The sequence below is a fragment of the Ambystoma mexicanum genome, chromosome 5q, assembly GCF_040938575.1.
Source record: "Ambystoma mexicanum isolate Mex_15411 chromosome 5q, UKY_AmexF1_1, whole genome shotgun sequence".
NCBI lineage: Eukaryota > Metazoa > Chordata > Amphibia > Caudata > Ambystomatidae > Ambystoma > Ambystoma mexicanum.
In genome coordinates, this window is record NC_090933.1 from 1335559147 (window position 1) to 1335577082 (window position 17936).

General features: G+C 46.8%; 1 protein-coding gene across 3 annotated transcripts in view; it reads right to left on the reverse strand.

The window, feature by feature from the left end:
* Positions 1–17936, reverse strand: part of NHLRC3 (NHL repeat containing 3) — a 257537-nt gene that overhangs the window by 227919 nt on the left and 11682 nt on the right. Inside the window, exon 1 of one of the 3 annotated variants that reach the window (XM_069621946.1) lies at positions 468–486. The exons of the other annotated variants lie outside the window; for them this stretch is intronic. Within the exon in view, the coding sequence (XP_069478047.1) occupies positions 468–470 (3 nt within the window). The 5' untranslated portion in view covers positions 471–486. Of the gene's footprint in view, positions 1–467; positions 487–17936 lie in introns of those variants that run through there. 3 annotated transcript variants of the gene reach the window in all.

Sequence of the window (17936 nt, forward strand, 5' to 3'; positions counted from 1 at the left end):
ATTAGGAGGAGAACAGCATAACCTGCATTGCATGAGGTAATCACAAATGTGTAACAAACAGCACCAATGTGTTTCATGTCTTCCCAGAAGTACAGAAAAGCAAAATGTTGGGTGTGCTCACCCAGCTACGGCAGGTGCGCTCAAAAATACTCCAAATTGAGCTATTTGTTACTCTCTTTATATAGGATTTCTTAATTTCTTGTTACCAATAGTTTGTTCTTATTAGTATGCATTTACTAGAGAAGAATTGAGTGTTTCATATGATTTCATGGTTATGGTAAAATAACCTATTTATTTCATCATGGGGTTCATAAGAAAGCAGGTCCTCGGTCTAAATAAGGCTAGAAAGCTGATGCATTTCGGAGTGATTCTCCATCTTCAGGACTTCAATTAAGCCATATATTACAATAACATCCCAATTTATAAAACAAACAAAATCAACTGTAGAAAAATTATAAAGTACATACCATATTTGTTCATAGACGAGTTCAGCATGGAAAAAAAGAAAATAGAGTATAACCGTAAGCATCATAAAAATCATTAAGTTGGTGTTTTACTGATGAAGGTTAAATTAAGTGAGGATGTACCTTATTTTCTGAGCCTTGTCATTGTAGTTTTATCAAGGGAAGAAAAAGAAACAAATATATCTCATTCTAATTCACAGTGCATGGTTCTGTATATTACGAGAACTCAAAGTGTTTTGAGAGCACCGGACATCGCTGGGTGAGCACACCCAACTTTTTGGTTATTCTGTACTGTTTGGACCCTAGTGTCAAGGGGTCATCATTAAGTCTGGTAGCGCCTTTAAAACTTTGTTAGCATTTTTGCTACAGTTCGAGTATATTTATGAAAACATTGTGGTGCCCACCTCTCTCTACACTTTTTAGTTCCCAGAAGAAGTAGTCATAACTGATTTTGTGGAAAGTCAAGACACTTTGCTAAGGTATCTGAAGTAAAACTTTATCACAGAAATACTTACAGGGTAAGGGTCTTTGTAGTAGTAAACCTGGAGGAGGAAGAGGAGGAGGAAGAGGAGGAGGAGGAGGAAGAAGAGGAAGAACTACTAAAATATATTGTGAACTGTTGTGGAACCATGACAAGAACACTTTTGTTGATACAGATGAACTGTGGAAGTATATTTGTTTTCTAAGAAAAAGTTGTGTGGAACTCTCAGCCATAAGTGGAGGGATAAAGACTTCTTGAACATTTTAAACTGTCGGTCAAAGCCAAGTGAAAGACTTGTTGGAGCAAGAAGAACTTTATTAGAACGTTGTTGCAAGACGTATCTTTCCTATTTTAAACAGTTATTTGAATAGCCTGTTTGAATCTGGGGAAGGGGACTTCACCCAGGTTGCAAGGAGAAATAGTTATCAGATTTTGAACATGACTGTTATTTCTGTTATATTTGAACTGCCATACATTACCTTGTTAAGTTGTTGAATGTTTCAGTGGGAGGGGCAGATTCCTTAGAGTGTTTCCTTTAGTTCATTTTGATAGGAAGGTACATCCTTGTCAGGGTAGGATAGTGAGGCAGTTGTCAAACCCCATTTTGAGTTATCTTATGAAAGACCTATACAAAGTTGTCCGTCTGACATATCTGACCCCTCACGGCAGCCATTGCCCTTGTGGATCTGCCCTGGACTACCAGAGGGGAAGGAGTACCAGAGGGCTGGTAAGCCAAGGATATAGCTTCCCGCACCCATTGACTAATGCCAGGAACCAAAGCTCTGAACCCAGGCTCTGTCCCCCAAAAGGTGACAAAAAGATGATCCACTTTCCTGAAGGGTCTTGAGCGAGCCAGATAAATCAGCACCGTCCTCCGAACATTTAGGGGACTCATTCCCCTCACTCCGGAGAGACAGGATTAGGAAAAAGCAGGGAACACCACCTCCTGCGCAATTTGGAAGCAGCCTTTTGTGAGAAATGCTGGATCACAGCGAGGAATTAAATTATTCATGAATTAACAAATATATCGACAGTGGACATATTATGCCTAATCTTCTGGCTGGCCAAAGTGATTGCTACCAAAAAAGCTGTCTTAATGGGCAACCACTTCAAAGAATCTTCCTCCAATGAGGGACCCTCAGAACACAGATCTGTATACGGAAACACTCTTCAGAAGCATGGACATCAAGGAACAAGTATACTGGCCACATCCCAGCTGACCTCCAAAATGCTTTAATCACTGCCACTGGGCACTTAATGTGGAGATGGCCAGCCCCAGATTAATCCCTTCCTGCAGGAACCGCAGAGCACTGGGTTCCAGACAGTAGGATGCTAGTAAATAATTCTTTACACAACAGATCTGAAGCACCCCTCTGCCCCCCAGTGCCCAGAACAGGATTTCAAAGCAGATGGTCTTTTATCCTTTTGAATATATTCCACCACTCTGCAGGACAGCCCCTCCCTTTGTAGTCCCTCCTACTCAATTTCTATTACCTCCAGGAGCGGACAGTTCCTAGAGTTTGAAGGACCGCATATCTCTGAAAGAAAAATACTGGTGAATCAGCCAGGTCCAAAAGGAGTAGAAGCCAACACCTGCATGGCCGAAAAGGAGCTATCAGTTTGACCACTGCACCCATCTCCCTGATCCTCAATAATACCTTCAGTATCAGGGGGAGAGAAGGAAATGCCTACAGGAAACTTTTAGGCCAAGGAAGTTATTTATTTATATTTGTAGAACACGCTGTAGCCCAAAGGCATCGAGGCGCTGTTATACGTGATTGTAAGTAGGCTTGGTTCAGGGTTACATTGACAGCTGCCCCACAATAGTTTTCTTAGTTACACATTACAGTAGATGGTTACAACATTAATAAGCAGAGCAATATCAGGCAAGTTCAAAACAGTATGTCACCAAATGGCCAAAGGCACCCTAAAGTAGGTGGCTAGAACAGGCTCATATATCATACAAACAACCTGGTTTTGATTGCTTTGCAGAAGGCATGTGCGAGTCAATATTCCTAATGTGGGTTGGAAGGGCATTCCAGTGATAGGCAGCCATGGTTGGGAAACGGGTGCCTGCTGCACGAATTCTCCAGGTCTTGGGCACGGAAATCCTATTGGCGTAGGCCTCCCCAGTACGTCTAGATAAGGTAGGCTTCGCCATTAATTGAACCGAGTAGGGAGGAGCCAGGTCATGGATGCATTTATGCGCAAGGGCAAGGGTTTTGAAGAAAATTCTCTCCTTAACTCGGAGCCAATGGACCTGCCTCAGAACCTCAGAGATGTGATCCTTTTTAGAAATCCCGGTCGTGGCCCCAAGGGCATTGCTTTGTACCAGTTGCAGTTTGGCGATGTTCTTGCCAGAGGTCCCTATAAGGAGGGTGTTGCAGTAATCCAATCTTGAACCAATTATAGCCCTAGCAAGGGTGAGGCAGTTTTGTTGAGATAGGAAGGGTCTGGCTCCATTAAGCAATTTGGAGTAGTACGCAGAGGATGAGGCAATGGCATTCACCTGTCTGTTCATGGTAAGGTTAGAATCAAGATAGATGCCTATAGTCTTGACAGTTTGAGACACCGCAATAGGTAAATTATCAATAGTGAAGGATTTGTAGTGATTGTCAAGTTTACCCAGGGTAAGTTCAGTTTTCTCAGTGTTGAGGCATAGCCAATTTTCTGCCATCCAGGATTGGATGGTTGAGTAGATGAGTTGAGGGTGTTCAAGTCAGCCTTGTAGTTCCCTGAGAGGGGGATAAGCACCTGGGTATCATCCGCATAATTGGTGTAAAATGCCCAGTGAGTCTAGAAGGTTAAATAGAGGCCTAATGAATAGGTTATATAAGGGGGCCGCAATGCATGAACCCTGTGGGACTTCACATTTGAGGTGCTTGGAGTGGCGGAGGCTGAGTCAGAGAAGACTTTCAAAGCCCTTTCCTGTAAAAGCAAGGTGACCCAAGCACAAGGCCTGGAGGAGAAGTTAGCCGCAGTAGAGAGGTGGCGGAGTACTTTCCTGTGGTCCACCAAGTCAAATGAGGTGGACAAATCAAGGAGCAGAAGGAGCACAGGTTTGTCTGCATCTCTGAGATCATCCATTTGATTTTTCAAGTCTAATAGCCGTTTCTGTGCCGTGTCTTGGCTGGAAGACCGATTGACGAAGGCCAAGGAGACTGTTGTCTTCAAGGAATTTCTGGACTTGCAGGTAAGCTGCTTTGTCCAGGATTTTTAGTAAAAAAGGAACGGTGGTGATGGCTCTGTAATTCCCTGGGGCTGTTGGGTCGAGGGAGGGTTTTTTAAGGAGAGGGCATACCCAAGCTTCCTTAAGGCTGGTAGGGACATGGCCAGACTGGAAGGATGAGTTGATAAAGGCAGTGATTAAGGGGGCAAGGGTAGGGACACAGTCCTTAATGAGCTGAGCAGGGCAGACTTCACCCTTGCAATTGGATGGTTTAATAGTATTGAAGAGAGTGATAACTTCAAGTTCACTCATGTCCTGAAAGTCAAAGGGCAGAGATTCATCAGCAGTCGTGCCTGGGGGAAGGTTGCTGTGACGGATGGCTATGAGGTGAGTAAGAGCCCGTTGATGAGCTAGGATTTTGTTTGCAAGATGTTTAGTTTATCCAGCATGGCAGTTTCAATGTTGTTATACCAATTTTCATCTTTACAGAGGGTGGAAAGCGGGATGTCAGGGTTTTCCAGCTCTCTAAAAATAGCAAAAATGGCTTTCGTCCCAGATTGAGAGTTCGCTATCCTTGTATTGAAAGAGGCGGCTTTGGCTTTGATTATAGCAGATTTATGCTCTATAGAGATAGCCTTAAAGGCTAGCTTAGAGATGTCATTCGGATTAGCTTTCCATGTCTTGGAGAGAAGGTTAAGGAGCTCCTGAGAGAACCATGCATTGGAGTGCTTCGATCTCTTAGGTTTTCTCAAGGTGAGTGGAGCAATGGTCTTGACAGCTTGGATGATGGGCAATTTAAAACGCACTTGCGAGAGTTTCAGGGTCTTTGGGGAAGGGTGGCCGGAATGCAGTCGCGTTAAGGTAGGGCATGATCTTTTCCTTGGTGAGCTGACGTGCACTCGTGAATGCGGCCGACATTGGGATCACCCGCTTGGAAAGCTTGTTCGATACATTAAGGTCGAATTGGATGTAATGGTGGTCAGACCATGGTATGGGAGTAATGTCGGTGACCTGAGTAGTGATGGATGACCCAATCCAGCGTGCAACCTTTAAAATGGGTTGGCTCAGAGATTGCTTGAGAAAACCCTAAGGTGGATAGGGCTTTAGTCAAGGCAGCTGCATAGGCATCATTAGGGTCGTTGAGACCTAAATTGAGGTCTCCCAAGAGCATAACTTTAGACGTTTTTTTTCAATTTGTCAGAGAGAGAGTGTGTATCAAGGCTTCATGGAAGTCTGAGACTGGACCTGGAGGTCGATAAACAATGTTGAGAGAGATGATACAATTAGGGTCAAGGCTAATTTTGAGCAGAAGATAATCAGAAGTATGGCCTAGTTGTCTGTCAATCCTCCTGATTGAAATAGACTCTTTGGAGATGAGAGCTACCCCACTGCCTCTGTGGAGGGTACGGTCTTGCCTAAAGATGGTATAACTAGTTGGAATGGCAAGGGTAAGAGCGGGTCCAGATGTTACATTTACGCAGGTTTCCGTAAGTATGAGCCGGTCGAGGTTATCCCTGATGATAAGGTCATGCACGTCTAAGGCATGGGCAGGGAGGGAACGGGAATTAACCAATGCACACTTAAGATGGCCTTTAGGTGGTGGGGCCCAGGTGTCATGAAGCTCAGCAGGCAGGGCAGGAGTAACAGGCACATGCGGTGAAGCCCAAACAGCGCCATGTGGGGGCATATGTTCAGCGAGGTCCACAGGCAAAATTACATAAGCATCATCATGCGGGTGCATATGCTCAACGATGGACACAGGCAAAATTACATCAGCATCATCATGGGGGGGCATAAGCTCAACAGTGGACACAGGCAAAATTACATCAGCATCATCATGGGGGGCATAAGCTCAACAATGGACACAGGCAAAATTACATCAGCATCATCATGGGGGGGCATATGCTCAACGATGGACACAGGCAAAATTACATCAGCATCATCATGGGGGGGCATAAGCTCAACAATGGACACAGGCAAAATTACATCAGCATCATCATGGGGGGCATAAGCTCAACAATGGACACAGGCAAAATTACATCAGCATCATCATGGGGGGTGGCATATGCTCAACGATGGACACAGGCAAAATTACATCAGCATCATCATGGGGGGGCATTTGCTCAACAATGGATACAGGCAAAATTACATCAGCATCATCATGGGGGGCATAAGCTCAACAATGGACACAGGCAAAATTACATCAGCATCATCATGTGGGGGCATAAGCTCAACGATGGACACAGGAAAAATTACATCAGCATCATCATCATGGGGGGGCATATGCTCAACGATGGACACAGGAAAAATTACATCAGCATCATCATGGGGGGGCATATGCTCAACGATGGACACAGGCAAAATTACATCAGCATCATCATGTGGGGGCATATGCTCAACGATGGACACAGGAAAAATTACATCATCATCATCATCATGTGGGGGCATATGCTCAACGATGGACACAGGCAAAGTTACATCAGCATCATCATCATCATCATCATCATGTGGGGGCAATTGCTCAACGATGGACACAGGCAAAGTTACATCAGCATCATCATGTGGGGGCATAAGCTCAACGATGGACACAGGCAAAGTTACATCATCATCATCATGTGGGGGCACATGCTCAACGATGGACACAGGCAAAGTTACATTAGCATCATCATGTGGGGGCATATGCTCAACGATGGACACAGGCAAAGTTACATCAGCATCATCATCATGTGGGGGCATAAGCTCAACGATGGACACAGGAAAAATTACATCAGCATCATCATGGGGGGGCATATGCTCAACGATGGACACAGGTAAAATTACATCAGCATCATCATGGGGGGGCATATGCTCAACGATGGACACAGGCAAAGTTACATCAGCATCATCATGTGGGGGCATATGCTCAACGATGGACACAGGAAAAATTACATCAGCATCATCATGTGGGGGCATATGCTCAACGATGGACACAGGCAAAATTACATCAGCAGCATCATCATCATCATGTGGGGGCAATTGCTCAACGATGGACACAGGCAAAGTTACATTATCATCATGTGGGGGCATATGCTCAACGATGGACACAGGCAAAGTTACATCAGCATCATCATCATGTGGGGGCAATTGCTCAACGATGGACACAGGCAAAGTTACATCAGCATCATCATGTGGGGGCATATGCTCAACGATGGACACAAGCAAAGTTACATCATCATCAATTGGGGGCATAAGCTCAACGATGGACACAGGCAAAGTTGCATCATCATGTGGGGGCATAAGCTCAATGATGGACACAGGCAAAGTTACATCATCATCATCATCATGTGGGGGCACATGCTCAACGATGGACACAGGCAAAGTTACATCATCATGTGGGGGCACATGCTCAACGATGGACACAGGAAAAATTACATCAGCATCATCATGTGGGGGCATATGCTCAACGATAACACAGGCAAAGTTACATCACCATCATCATCATCATGTGGGGGCATATGCTCGACGATGGACACAGGCAAAGTTACATCAGCATCATCATCATGTGGGGGCATAAGCTCAACGATGGACACAGGCAAAGTTACATCATCATCATCATGTGGGGGCATATGCTCAACGATGGACACAGGCAAAGTTACATCAGCATCATCATCATCATCATGTGGGGGCATATGCTCAAGGATGGACACAGGCAAAGTTACATCAGCATCATCATCATCATGTGGGGGCAATTGCTCAACGATGGACACAGGAAAAATTACATCAGCAGCATCATCATCATGTGGGGGCATATGCTCAACGATGGACACAGGCAAAGTTACATCAGCATCATCATGTGGGGGCATATGCTCAACAATGGACACAGGCAAAGTTACATCAGCATCATCATCATCATGTGGGGGCATAAGCTCAACGATGGACACAGGAAAAATTACATCAGCATCATCATGTGGGGGCATATGCTCAACGATGGACACAGGCAACGTTACATCATCATCATGTGGGGGCATATGCTCATTGATGGACACAGGCAAAGTTACATCAGCATCATCATCATGTGGGGGCAATTGCTCAACGATGGACACAGGAAAAATTACATCAGCAGCATCATCATGTGGGGGCATATGCTCAACGATGGACACAGGCAACGTTACATCATCATCATGTGGGGGCATATGCTCAACGATGGACACAGGCAAAGTTACATCAGCAGCATCATCATCATCATGTGGGGGCAATTGCTCAACGATGGACACAGGCAAAGTTACATCAGCATCATCATGTGGGGGCATATGCTCAACGATGGACACAGGCAAAGTTACATCAGCATCATCATGTGGGGGCATATGCTCAACGATGGACACAGGCAAAGTTACATCATCATCATCATCATGTGGGGGCACATGCTCAACGATGGACACAGGCAAAGTTACATCATCATCATGTGGGGGCACATGCTCAACGATGGACACAGGAAAAATTACATCAGCATCATCATGTGGGGGCATATGCTCAACGATGGACACAGGCAAAGTTACATCAGCATCATCATCATGTGGGGGCATAAGCTCAACGATGGACACAGGCAAAGTTACATCAGCATCATCATGTGGGGGCATATGCTCAACGATGGACACAGGCAAAGTTACATCAGCATCATCATCATCATGTGGGGGCATATGCTCAACGATGGACACAGGCAAAGTTACATCAGCATCATCATCATGTGGGGGCAATTGCTCAACGATGGACACAGGAAAAATTACATCAGCAGCACCATCATGTGGGGGCATATGCTCAACGATGGACACAGGCAAAGTTACATCATCATCATGTGGGGGCATATGCTCAACGATGGACACAGGCAAAGTTACATCAGCATCATCATCATCATGTGGGGGCAATTGCTCAACGATGGACACAGGAAAAATTACATCAGCAGCATCATCATGTGGGGGCATATGCTCAACGATGGACACAGGCAAAGTTACATCAGCATCATCATGTGGGGGCATATGCTCAACGATGGACACAGGCAAAGTTACATCAGCATCATCATGTGGGGGCATAAGCTCAACGATGGACACAGGCAAAGTTACATCATCATCATCATCATGTGGGGGCACATGCTCAACGATGGACACAGGCAAAGTTACATCAGCATCATCATCATTATCATGTGGGGGCACATGCTCAACGATGGACAGGAAAAATTACATCAGCATCATCATGTGGGGGCATATGCTCAACGATGGACACAGGCAAAGTTACATCAGCATCATCATGTGGGGGCATAAGCTCAACGATGGACACAGGCAAAGTTACATCAGCATCATCATGTGGGGGCATATGCTCAACGATGGACACAGGCAAAATTACATCAGCATCATCATCATCATCATCATCATGTGGGGGCATATGCTCAACGATGGACACAGGAAAAGTTACATCAGCATCATCATCATCATGTGGGGGCACATGCTCAACGATGAACACAGGAAAAATTACATCAGCAGCATCATCATGTGGGGGCATAAGCTCAACGATGGACACAGGAAAAATTACATCAGCATCACAATTGTGGGGGCATATGCTCAACGATGGACACAGGCAAAATTACATCAGCATCATCATGTGGGGGCATATGCTCAACGATGGACACAGGCAAAGTTACATCAGCATCATCATGTGGGGCATATGCTCAACGATGGACACAGGCAAAGTTACATCAGCATCATCATCATCATCATGTGGGGGCATAAGCTCAACGATGGACACAGGAAAAATTACATCAGCATCATCCTGTGTGGGCATATGCTCAACGATGGAAACAGGCAAAGTTACATCAGCATCATCATGTGGGGCATATGCTCAACGATGGACACAGGCAAAGTTACATCAGCATCATCAACATCATGTGAGGGCATAAGCTCAACGATGGACACAGGAAAAATTACATCAGCATCATCCTGTGTGGGCATATGCTCAACGATGGAAACAGGCAAAGTTACATCAGCATCATCATCATCATCATCATCATGTGGGTGCATAAGCTCAACGATGGACACAGGAAGAATTACATCAGCATCATCATGTGGGGCATATGCTCAACGATGGACACAGGCAAAGTTACATCAGCATCATCATCATCATGTGGGGGCATAAGCTCAACGATGGACACAGGAACAATTACATCATCATCATCATCATCATGTGGGGGCATATTCTCAACGATGGACACAGGCAAAGTTACATCAGCATCATCATGTGGGGGCATATGCTCAACGATGGACACAGGCAAAATTACATCAGCATCATCATGGGGAGGCACTTGTACATAGTAGGGGGCTGGCACCCTTCCAGGTGGAATGGGGATGGGAAGCAGTTCAGAAGTGGTTGGATGAGCCAAACCTGGGTGAGTAGGGGTGTGCTGGTGCTGGTCTTGGCTAGCAGCCTTGGACATGAGAGTGGCATCGACGGTCGTAATAATGGGCACTGGCCGAGCACAATGTAAGTCGGCTGTGGGTGGGGGGGACGGGGGACAGAAATGAGCATTGGTGGCAAGATAATAGTGGCATCCAGTTTAGGTGCCGGCATGACTTGCATATATCCGCAGAGGCTCTGACGCTGCCCCTGTAGCGGCTGGTAGCATAGCCGTGATGTGGGAGACCTGCGTGGATAACTGCTGCTTGGCGGATGGTGGAATGGGCTGAAAGGAGACACGCCAATGCGGAATAGGAACTAGGGCACAGGTATCATGTACTACAGTAGTACAGTGAGGGGTGAGTGGAGAAGCTAACATGGTGTGGGTAAGAGCTAAAGCAGATGACAGAGCCGAGGTGAGGGGTACTCCAACCCTGGGCATGGGATCTTGGGTCAGTACCTCCGACGCCTAGTCGGGCATTTCTACGGAGAGGGTGCAGTGTGTACTGGGTGGGAGGAGCAGGGAAGGTGCACGATCAGAGTCACGTGTTACGCCACAAACATAGCACAGGTGTACATCGGAGGGGTGTTTCAAGGGTAGCCTCAATGTTGGAAACAGTAGTACTGATGCACATGGTTGCGGCCCGACCCTTACCTTGGGTAGGTGAGCATGTATCACGGGCCTGCAACGTTGAGCTGCAGAGAGTGAGCTTGGCATGGTCTCCTGGCCTTCGCTCCTCTGTGGCTCGTCATATCTGTCCCTCCAGATTCCCAATACAGGAATTGGAAACAGAACCTGCACATTTTCATGTTCCGGGGAGACGCAAATAGGTCTAGCCAAGGGGTACCAAACTTCCTGCAAATGGAGTGGAAGACCTCTTCCTGAAGTTCCCATTTCCTTGATGGAAATACCCTGCTCAGTCTGGCCGCCACAGTATTGTACAGACCCCAGATATGAACCGCCCTGGGGGATAGCAGGTTCTTCTCTACACAAAACTCTAGATTTTTCTTGAATCTGGATCCCCCAGTCTCTTGATACAGGAAATAGTTGTTGGCGTCTGTCTGTACAAGGACAGCTCCCCCCCCCCCACAGCTCTGAGGTGAATGATGCCTGCATGGCCGAAATGCAGCCACTAACTCCCTCTAGTTGGAAGAACAGGATGTTTCTCTGTCCCACCACACCTCCTGGTACATGCAGGTCACCCCTAGCCACTTCTACGCATCCTCTACTTCATCACTTCTCCCACAGGGCACACTGGAGAAACCGTCGCTCCATCGGTCCAGGCATATACTACACAGTGTAAGAATTGCAACCCATCCCCACAACCATAAAAGCAACATTTTAGCACACGCACCACACCGTACTGCAGTGTACGTTAGACGTTTCATATGTTCTCCATTGTTTTCCCCTTCTGCCATTGCTCTACCATCACTGACTGCTAGGCCTCAGCACACGCTGCACACCCTAGTACAACCCATGTTTTACTTCTCATGTCATTTGTAATGCAGGCCCCATCTGCAAATGCGCCTGCCAACTTTCACCCTGGCCACATCTTTACATACATGGCTCAATTACATTGCGTTCCCTGTGCAGAATGGTATGTGAGTGGCTGTGTATATTGTTCACATTGCAACTTTCTAATGCTGATGACTTCCTTTCATGGCGCAATGTGGTAAAACACTTCCTCAAGCAAAAGTCTTATAAGGGCCTACTCATAGCAAACACACATGGTGACATGTGGCTCCCTATTGTGCAACAGGGTCAATGATGTACACCATATGGTAATGTACGCAAAGCAGCTCACTTCTGCTGTTCCACCAAGTGCACAATGTCCTCTGCAACCATTGTGTGCTACTCACAAACTCCAAATGCATACAAAGTAACAACTGCAATGCTGCATTATATTATGGAGGCTGTGATGAAGGCCTAGGCTGTTCGGCCATGCACCCAACAGTCTAGGCGTAGGCCACACGCACCCCAACATAACAGAGCCTTGCAGGCGGCCAAGTATGCATGTGTCAGAAATCACAAAGGCAACATACGCCAGCACTTCCAGTGTACGTTGCAAGTTTCATGTGGTCTCCATTGTACTCCCCTTCTGCCATTGCTCTACCATCACTGGCCGCTGGGGCCTCACCACACACAGCACACACTAGTACAACCCATGTTTTACTTCTCATGTCATGTGTAATGCAGGCCCCAAATGCAAGTGCGCCTCCCAACTTTCACCCTGGGCACATCTTTGCATACAAAGGTCAATGGCGTTGCCTGTGCTGAACGGTATATGAGTGGCTGTGTACATTGTCCATATTGCAACTTTCTGATGCTGATCACTTCCTTCCATGGCGCAATGTGGTAAAACACTTCCTCAAGCAAGGGTGTTATAAGGGCCAAACCATAGCAAACGCACATGGGGACATGTGGCTCCCTATTGTGCTACAGGGGCAATTATGTGGACCATATGGTGATGAACACATGAGCTCCTAAGTGCACAAAGTCCTCCGCAACCATTGTGTGCTACTCACCAACTCCAAATGCATTCACATCAACAACTGCATCACAGCATTATATTGTGGAGGCCATAATGAAGGCCTAGGCTGTTGGGTGCATGGCCTATTTATTTATTTATTTATTCGCATTTGTTAAGCGCACAGGCAGCCCAGAGGGCATCGTGGCGCTTGTTACAGATATGAACATGACTTGCTATACATACAGAAAAGTCATTACTTAGTTGCAAGAGAAAAGTAGTAGCTACAGGAGAGGAGGAGAGGGTCAGAAGACATGACGTTGGAGGAGTTAGTTGAACAAGGTGGTTTTCAGTTTTTTTCGGAAGGCAGTGAGAGGTTTCTGCTCTGAGCGTGCTAGGTAATGCGTTCCATAGTTTAGGGGCGATGTAGTGGAAGCTTATTCCACCTGCTCTAGCTCGTTTGATGCGTGGGACCCTAAGTTGGTTGGTGTGGCATTGTCTCGTTGGTCTAGTGGAGTGAGATCTGACTAGCGCGTCAGACAGGTATGAAGGTGCAGACAGGTTAATACATTTGTGTGCGGTGTTAAGTATTTTGAATGTAATACGCTCTTTATCAGGTAGCCAGTGTGCTTCCCTTCTGGCTTGCGCGATGTGGTCCCTTTTAGGTATATTGAGGGCTGCTCTTAGTGCATTATTTTGTGTTGTTTGGAGTTTATTGAGATTAGAGTTGGAGGTGCCAGCCAATAGCGCATTACAATAATCTAGTTTGGCTCCAATAGTGGCTCTGGCAATGGATAGGCAATTATCTTTAGTTAGGAAAGGTTTGATTGCATTAATGAGCTTAGTGCTCAGGGCGGAGGCAGAGTTGACTTGCTTGTCCATGGAGAGTGATGCGTCAATGTGGACTCCTAGTGTTTTAACAGAAGGTAGAACGGGGATGACACAATTGTCTATGCAGAAGTTGGTGAAGAGTGGGTCGAGGTTCGTGAGAGTGGATTTTTGGCCAAGCATGAGAATTTCGGTCTTATCTCCGTTAAGACATAGACCGTTTGTGGCCATCCATGCTTGGATGGTGGCGTATATATTCTGGAGGGTGGCTGCGTCCTGGTGGTAGAGTCCTGTGAGCGGGAGGAGTACTTGGGTATCGTCAGCGTAGTTGGTGTATGTGATCCCGAGTGCGTCCAGTTTATCAAAGAGAGGTTTGGTAAAAAGATTATAGAGGGTGGGAGCCGTACATGAGCCCTGAGGGACTCCATACCTGATGGTGGTAGGCTCTGCGTTGGCTGTATTGGAAAACACTTTCATCACTCTACCTTCGAGGCAGGAGGTGATCCAATTTGTGGCTTGTTTGGAGAAATGTGCGGCCTGAGTGAGATGGTTCGTGAGGATGGCGTGATCGACTAAATCAAATGCCGCCGAGAGGTCTAGGAGGAGCAGAAGGGTCGGCTTGCCTTTATCTAAGGTCAGGGTAGTTTGATTCTTCAGATCTAGTAAGGTGGTTTCAGTGCCATGACCTTTGCGGAATCCGGACTGCCTTTTACCTAGGACAGAGTTGTTTTCCAGGTAGGCCTGTATCTGCATGTGTGCAGCTTTATCTAGGATTTTTAGGAGAAATGGAACCGTAGTAATGGGCCGATAATTATTAGGTTGGGCAGGGTCAAGGGTTGGTTTCAAGAGTGGGCACACCCACGCCTCTTTAAGGCTGTCAGGGACTTTGCCCATCTTGAATGAGGCGTTAATGAATGCTGTGATGATCGGTGCGAGGGGTGCCGCACACTCTTTAATGATGTTGGGGGGGCATATATCGCCTTTGCATTGAGATGGTTTGAGCTGTTTGAGGATGTGTAGATTATCCGACTCGGTGATTAGAGAGAAATTGAATTTGGAGGTGTGCTTATCTTTGGCAGTATTGACGGAGAGGGTCTGTTGGGGGTGCAGAGCCTTAAAGTGTTCTGCTATTTTATTTTGAAGAAGGTCTATTTTATTTAACATTGCTGTTTGAATGCTATTGCACCAGGCCTCATCCTTAGCAATCTCATCTGTGCAGATTGGGGGGATAGTGAGCTCTTTAAAGATGGTGAAAAGCTCTTTTGAGTGGGAGATGGCTTCCATGATACGTTTATTGTAGGTTTCTGATTTCGCCTTGAATATGGCATTTTTGTATTTTTTAGAGATACTGAGAGTCTACTTGGTGGCATCACAGGGATTGGCTTGCCATGTTTTGAGGGCTTGGCGCTTGCATTGGGGAAGATTTAATAAGTCCTCCATGAACCATGAGTTGGAGTGAAACGATTTTTTTTCTTTTTTGTTTTCAAGAGGGGCTGCGGCGTTGATGGCATGGGTGAGGGTGTCTTTGAAGATCTCTGCTAGAATGCTGGGGTCGGAGGAGAACGGGGGTGCTAGGCAAGGGATGTTGAGAAGGGGACGTATATTGTCTGCTGTAAGTTTTTTGGCACTTCTGGCTAGCATGGCCGGTGCTGGTATAAGTGGTTTGGAGTAGGAGGATATGGGGATGCAGAATTGAAGGCAGTTGTGATCAGACCATGGAAGGGCTGTGTTGGAGTTGAGGGTGGAGCCACAGTTGTGATCAGCCACCCAGTCTAAGATACGGCCTTTATTATGGGTCGGGGCAGTAACTATCTGTGTGAATCCTAGATCTGTGAGGTTTCTGGCGAGAGTGGTAGCTTCTATGTCAAGTTTATCATTATATCCAAGGTTTAGGTCTCCTAGAAACAATGTTTTGGAAGTTTGTTTGATGTTTTTTCCAAGAAGATGGTTGACTATGCCTTTGAAATTATTGGCGGGCCTGGGGGTCTATATATGACATGAATGTTTACTGTGTCTTTGGGGGAGAGGGTAAGTTTGGCTGAGAGGATGTCAATGGAGTCTTCCCCTGTGGTGGGAGTCTGTCTTAAGGCTAGGGTGTCTTTAAAGATTAGTGCGACTCCACCTCCCATTTTAGTTAATCTGTCCTGACTTAAGATCGAGTAACCTGATGGTACAGCTAAGCTGATAGTCGGGCCAGAGGCAGGGTGCAACCATGTTTCTGTTATGGCTAACATGTCTAGGTCTTGGCTGGTAATAATATCATTGACTTCTAAAGCGTGGGCACTGAGTGAGCGAACATTTAATAGAGCACATTTAAGGTGTTGGAGCTTTTTTGCTTGTGGTGGCTTGAGGTTGGTAATAGGGATACGCTTTTTGGTAGTGTGAGTAGGCTTATTAGTGAAGTGATGTCTGACTTCACATTGGTCATGTGAGGTTGGAGCGAGCGTCGGAGCCCTGTTGAGGTGCTTGCGGGTAATAATGTATGGTGGGCAGCAGGTCTTATCGTGAGTGTGAGAGCCTAGGCGTGAGTTCCTAGGCGTTACCTGCATGGGTGTGGAGAGGAAAGCTAGAGGGAGTGTGCGTGTTCTGAGTCTGTGCTGTCTGAGTATGATCTCAGGAGGAGTAGCGTGTGTGGTGGTGTGTCCGAGTTCCATGAAATGGCTGTTGGGTTGCCCTGTGGGCACGGAGTAGTCAATAGTACTAGTCAGTAAGGTGTAGACTAGACCTATGAGGAGGTACAATGTGTGGCAGGTGTACATGTTGAGATAAGTTAACGAGAGCTGGTGGGTTAAGGTCTCTAAGCGACCATAAGGCGCAACACAATATCACAGTGGTCTCTAAGCGACCATAAGGCACTACACAATATCACAGTGGTCTCTGGGAGACCATAAGGCACTACACAATATCACAGTGGTCTCTGGGCGACCATAAGGCACTACACAATATCACAGTGGTATCTAGGCGACCATAAGGCACTATACAATATCACAGTGGTCTCTAAGCGACCATAAGGCACTACACAATATCACAGTGGTCTCTAAGCGACCATAAGGCATTACACAATATCACAGTGGTCTCCAAGCGACCATAAGGCACTACACAATATCACAGTGGTCTCTGGGTGACCATAAGGCACTACACAATATCACAGTGGTCTCTAGGCGACCATAAGGCACTACACAATATCAGATACAGTTATCAAGTGGCAGCATACAGCAGGGCCAGGGCAGCAAACAGGTGAATATGAGCGCGACTCCACACAGCTGATCCAGGCACAGCTGATCTGCCTGCCGCGCCCGCCAGCCCCTCCTCTCCTGCTTTAAAGGGAGAGGAGGCAGACCGGCAGGCGAAGCCGCAGTCTGGCGAAGGCCGTTGGGAAAGGCCGACGCCGCTCTCTGCAGCTCTCCGCTGCTCGACGGCGCGCAAGGCGCTACTATGCTGTCCCACACAAGGTAAGGCCACTTGCCTTAATATTTGCATGTCCCACCCATCATGGGGGGAGGCCCTCCGTACTACTTTGCGCACAGTGCCGTGCAGCTTCAGAAACGCACGACTCCGGTCGCGCACTCGCCCCACTATCACTTACACCCCGAATATAGTAGACCGTAACCTAAACGTAGGTCTCAGATGTTTGCCGCCGTCACGCAGGCACAACTCTAACTCGATTTACCCGGATGACACTCTTGTGCCCCACAGGCCTGCCTGCGCCATGGCACCATTGTACACTGAAGCCATTGCACCTCATCTCCGCCCAATCTCATCAGACGCCCAAATCAAAATGCCCATTACTAACACTGACGCGGAACTACCATCCACGCCCAGGCCAAGTGATGCCTACAAGCCTAATGTGGCTACTACTGTCTCTGCTGCACTTATACCTCATGTGGATTATGTACCGCCAGTTATGCCTAGTGATGCCCCCATGCCAATTGTTGATACTGTTGATACTACTGCCCTTATGCCCAATGTTGTTTCTGCATTGCCTGTTATGCCTAGTGATGCCCCCATGCCAAATGTTGATACTGTTGATACTACTGCCCTTATGCCCAATGTTGTTTCTGCATTGCCTGTTATGCCTAGTGATGCCCCCATGCCAAATGTTGATA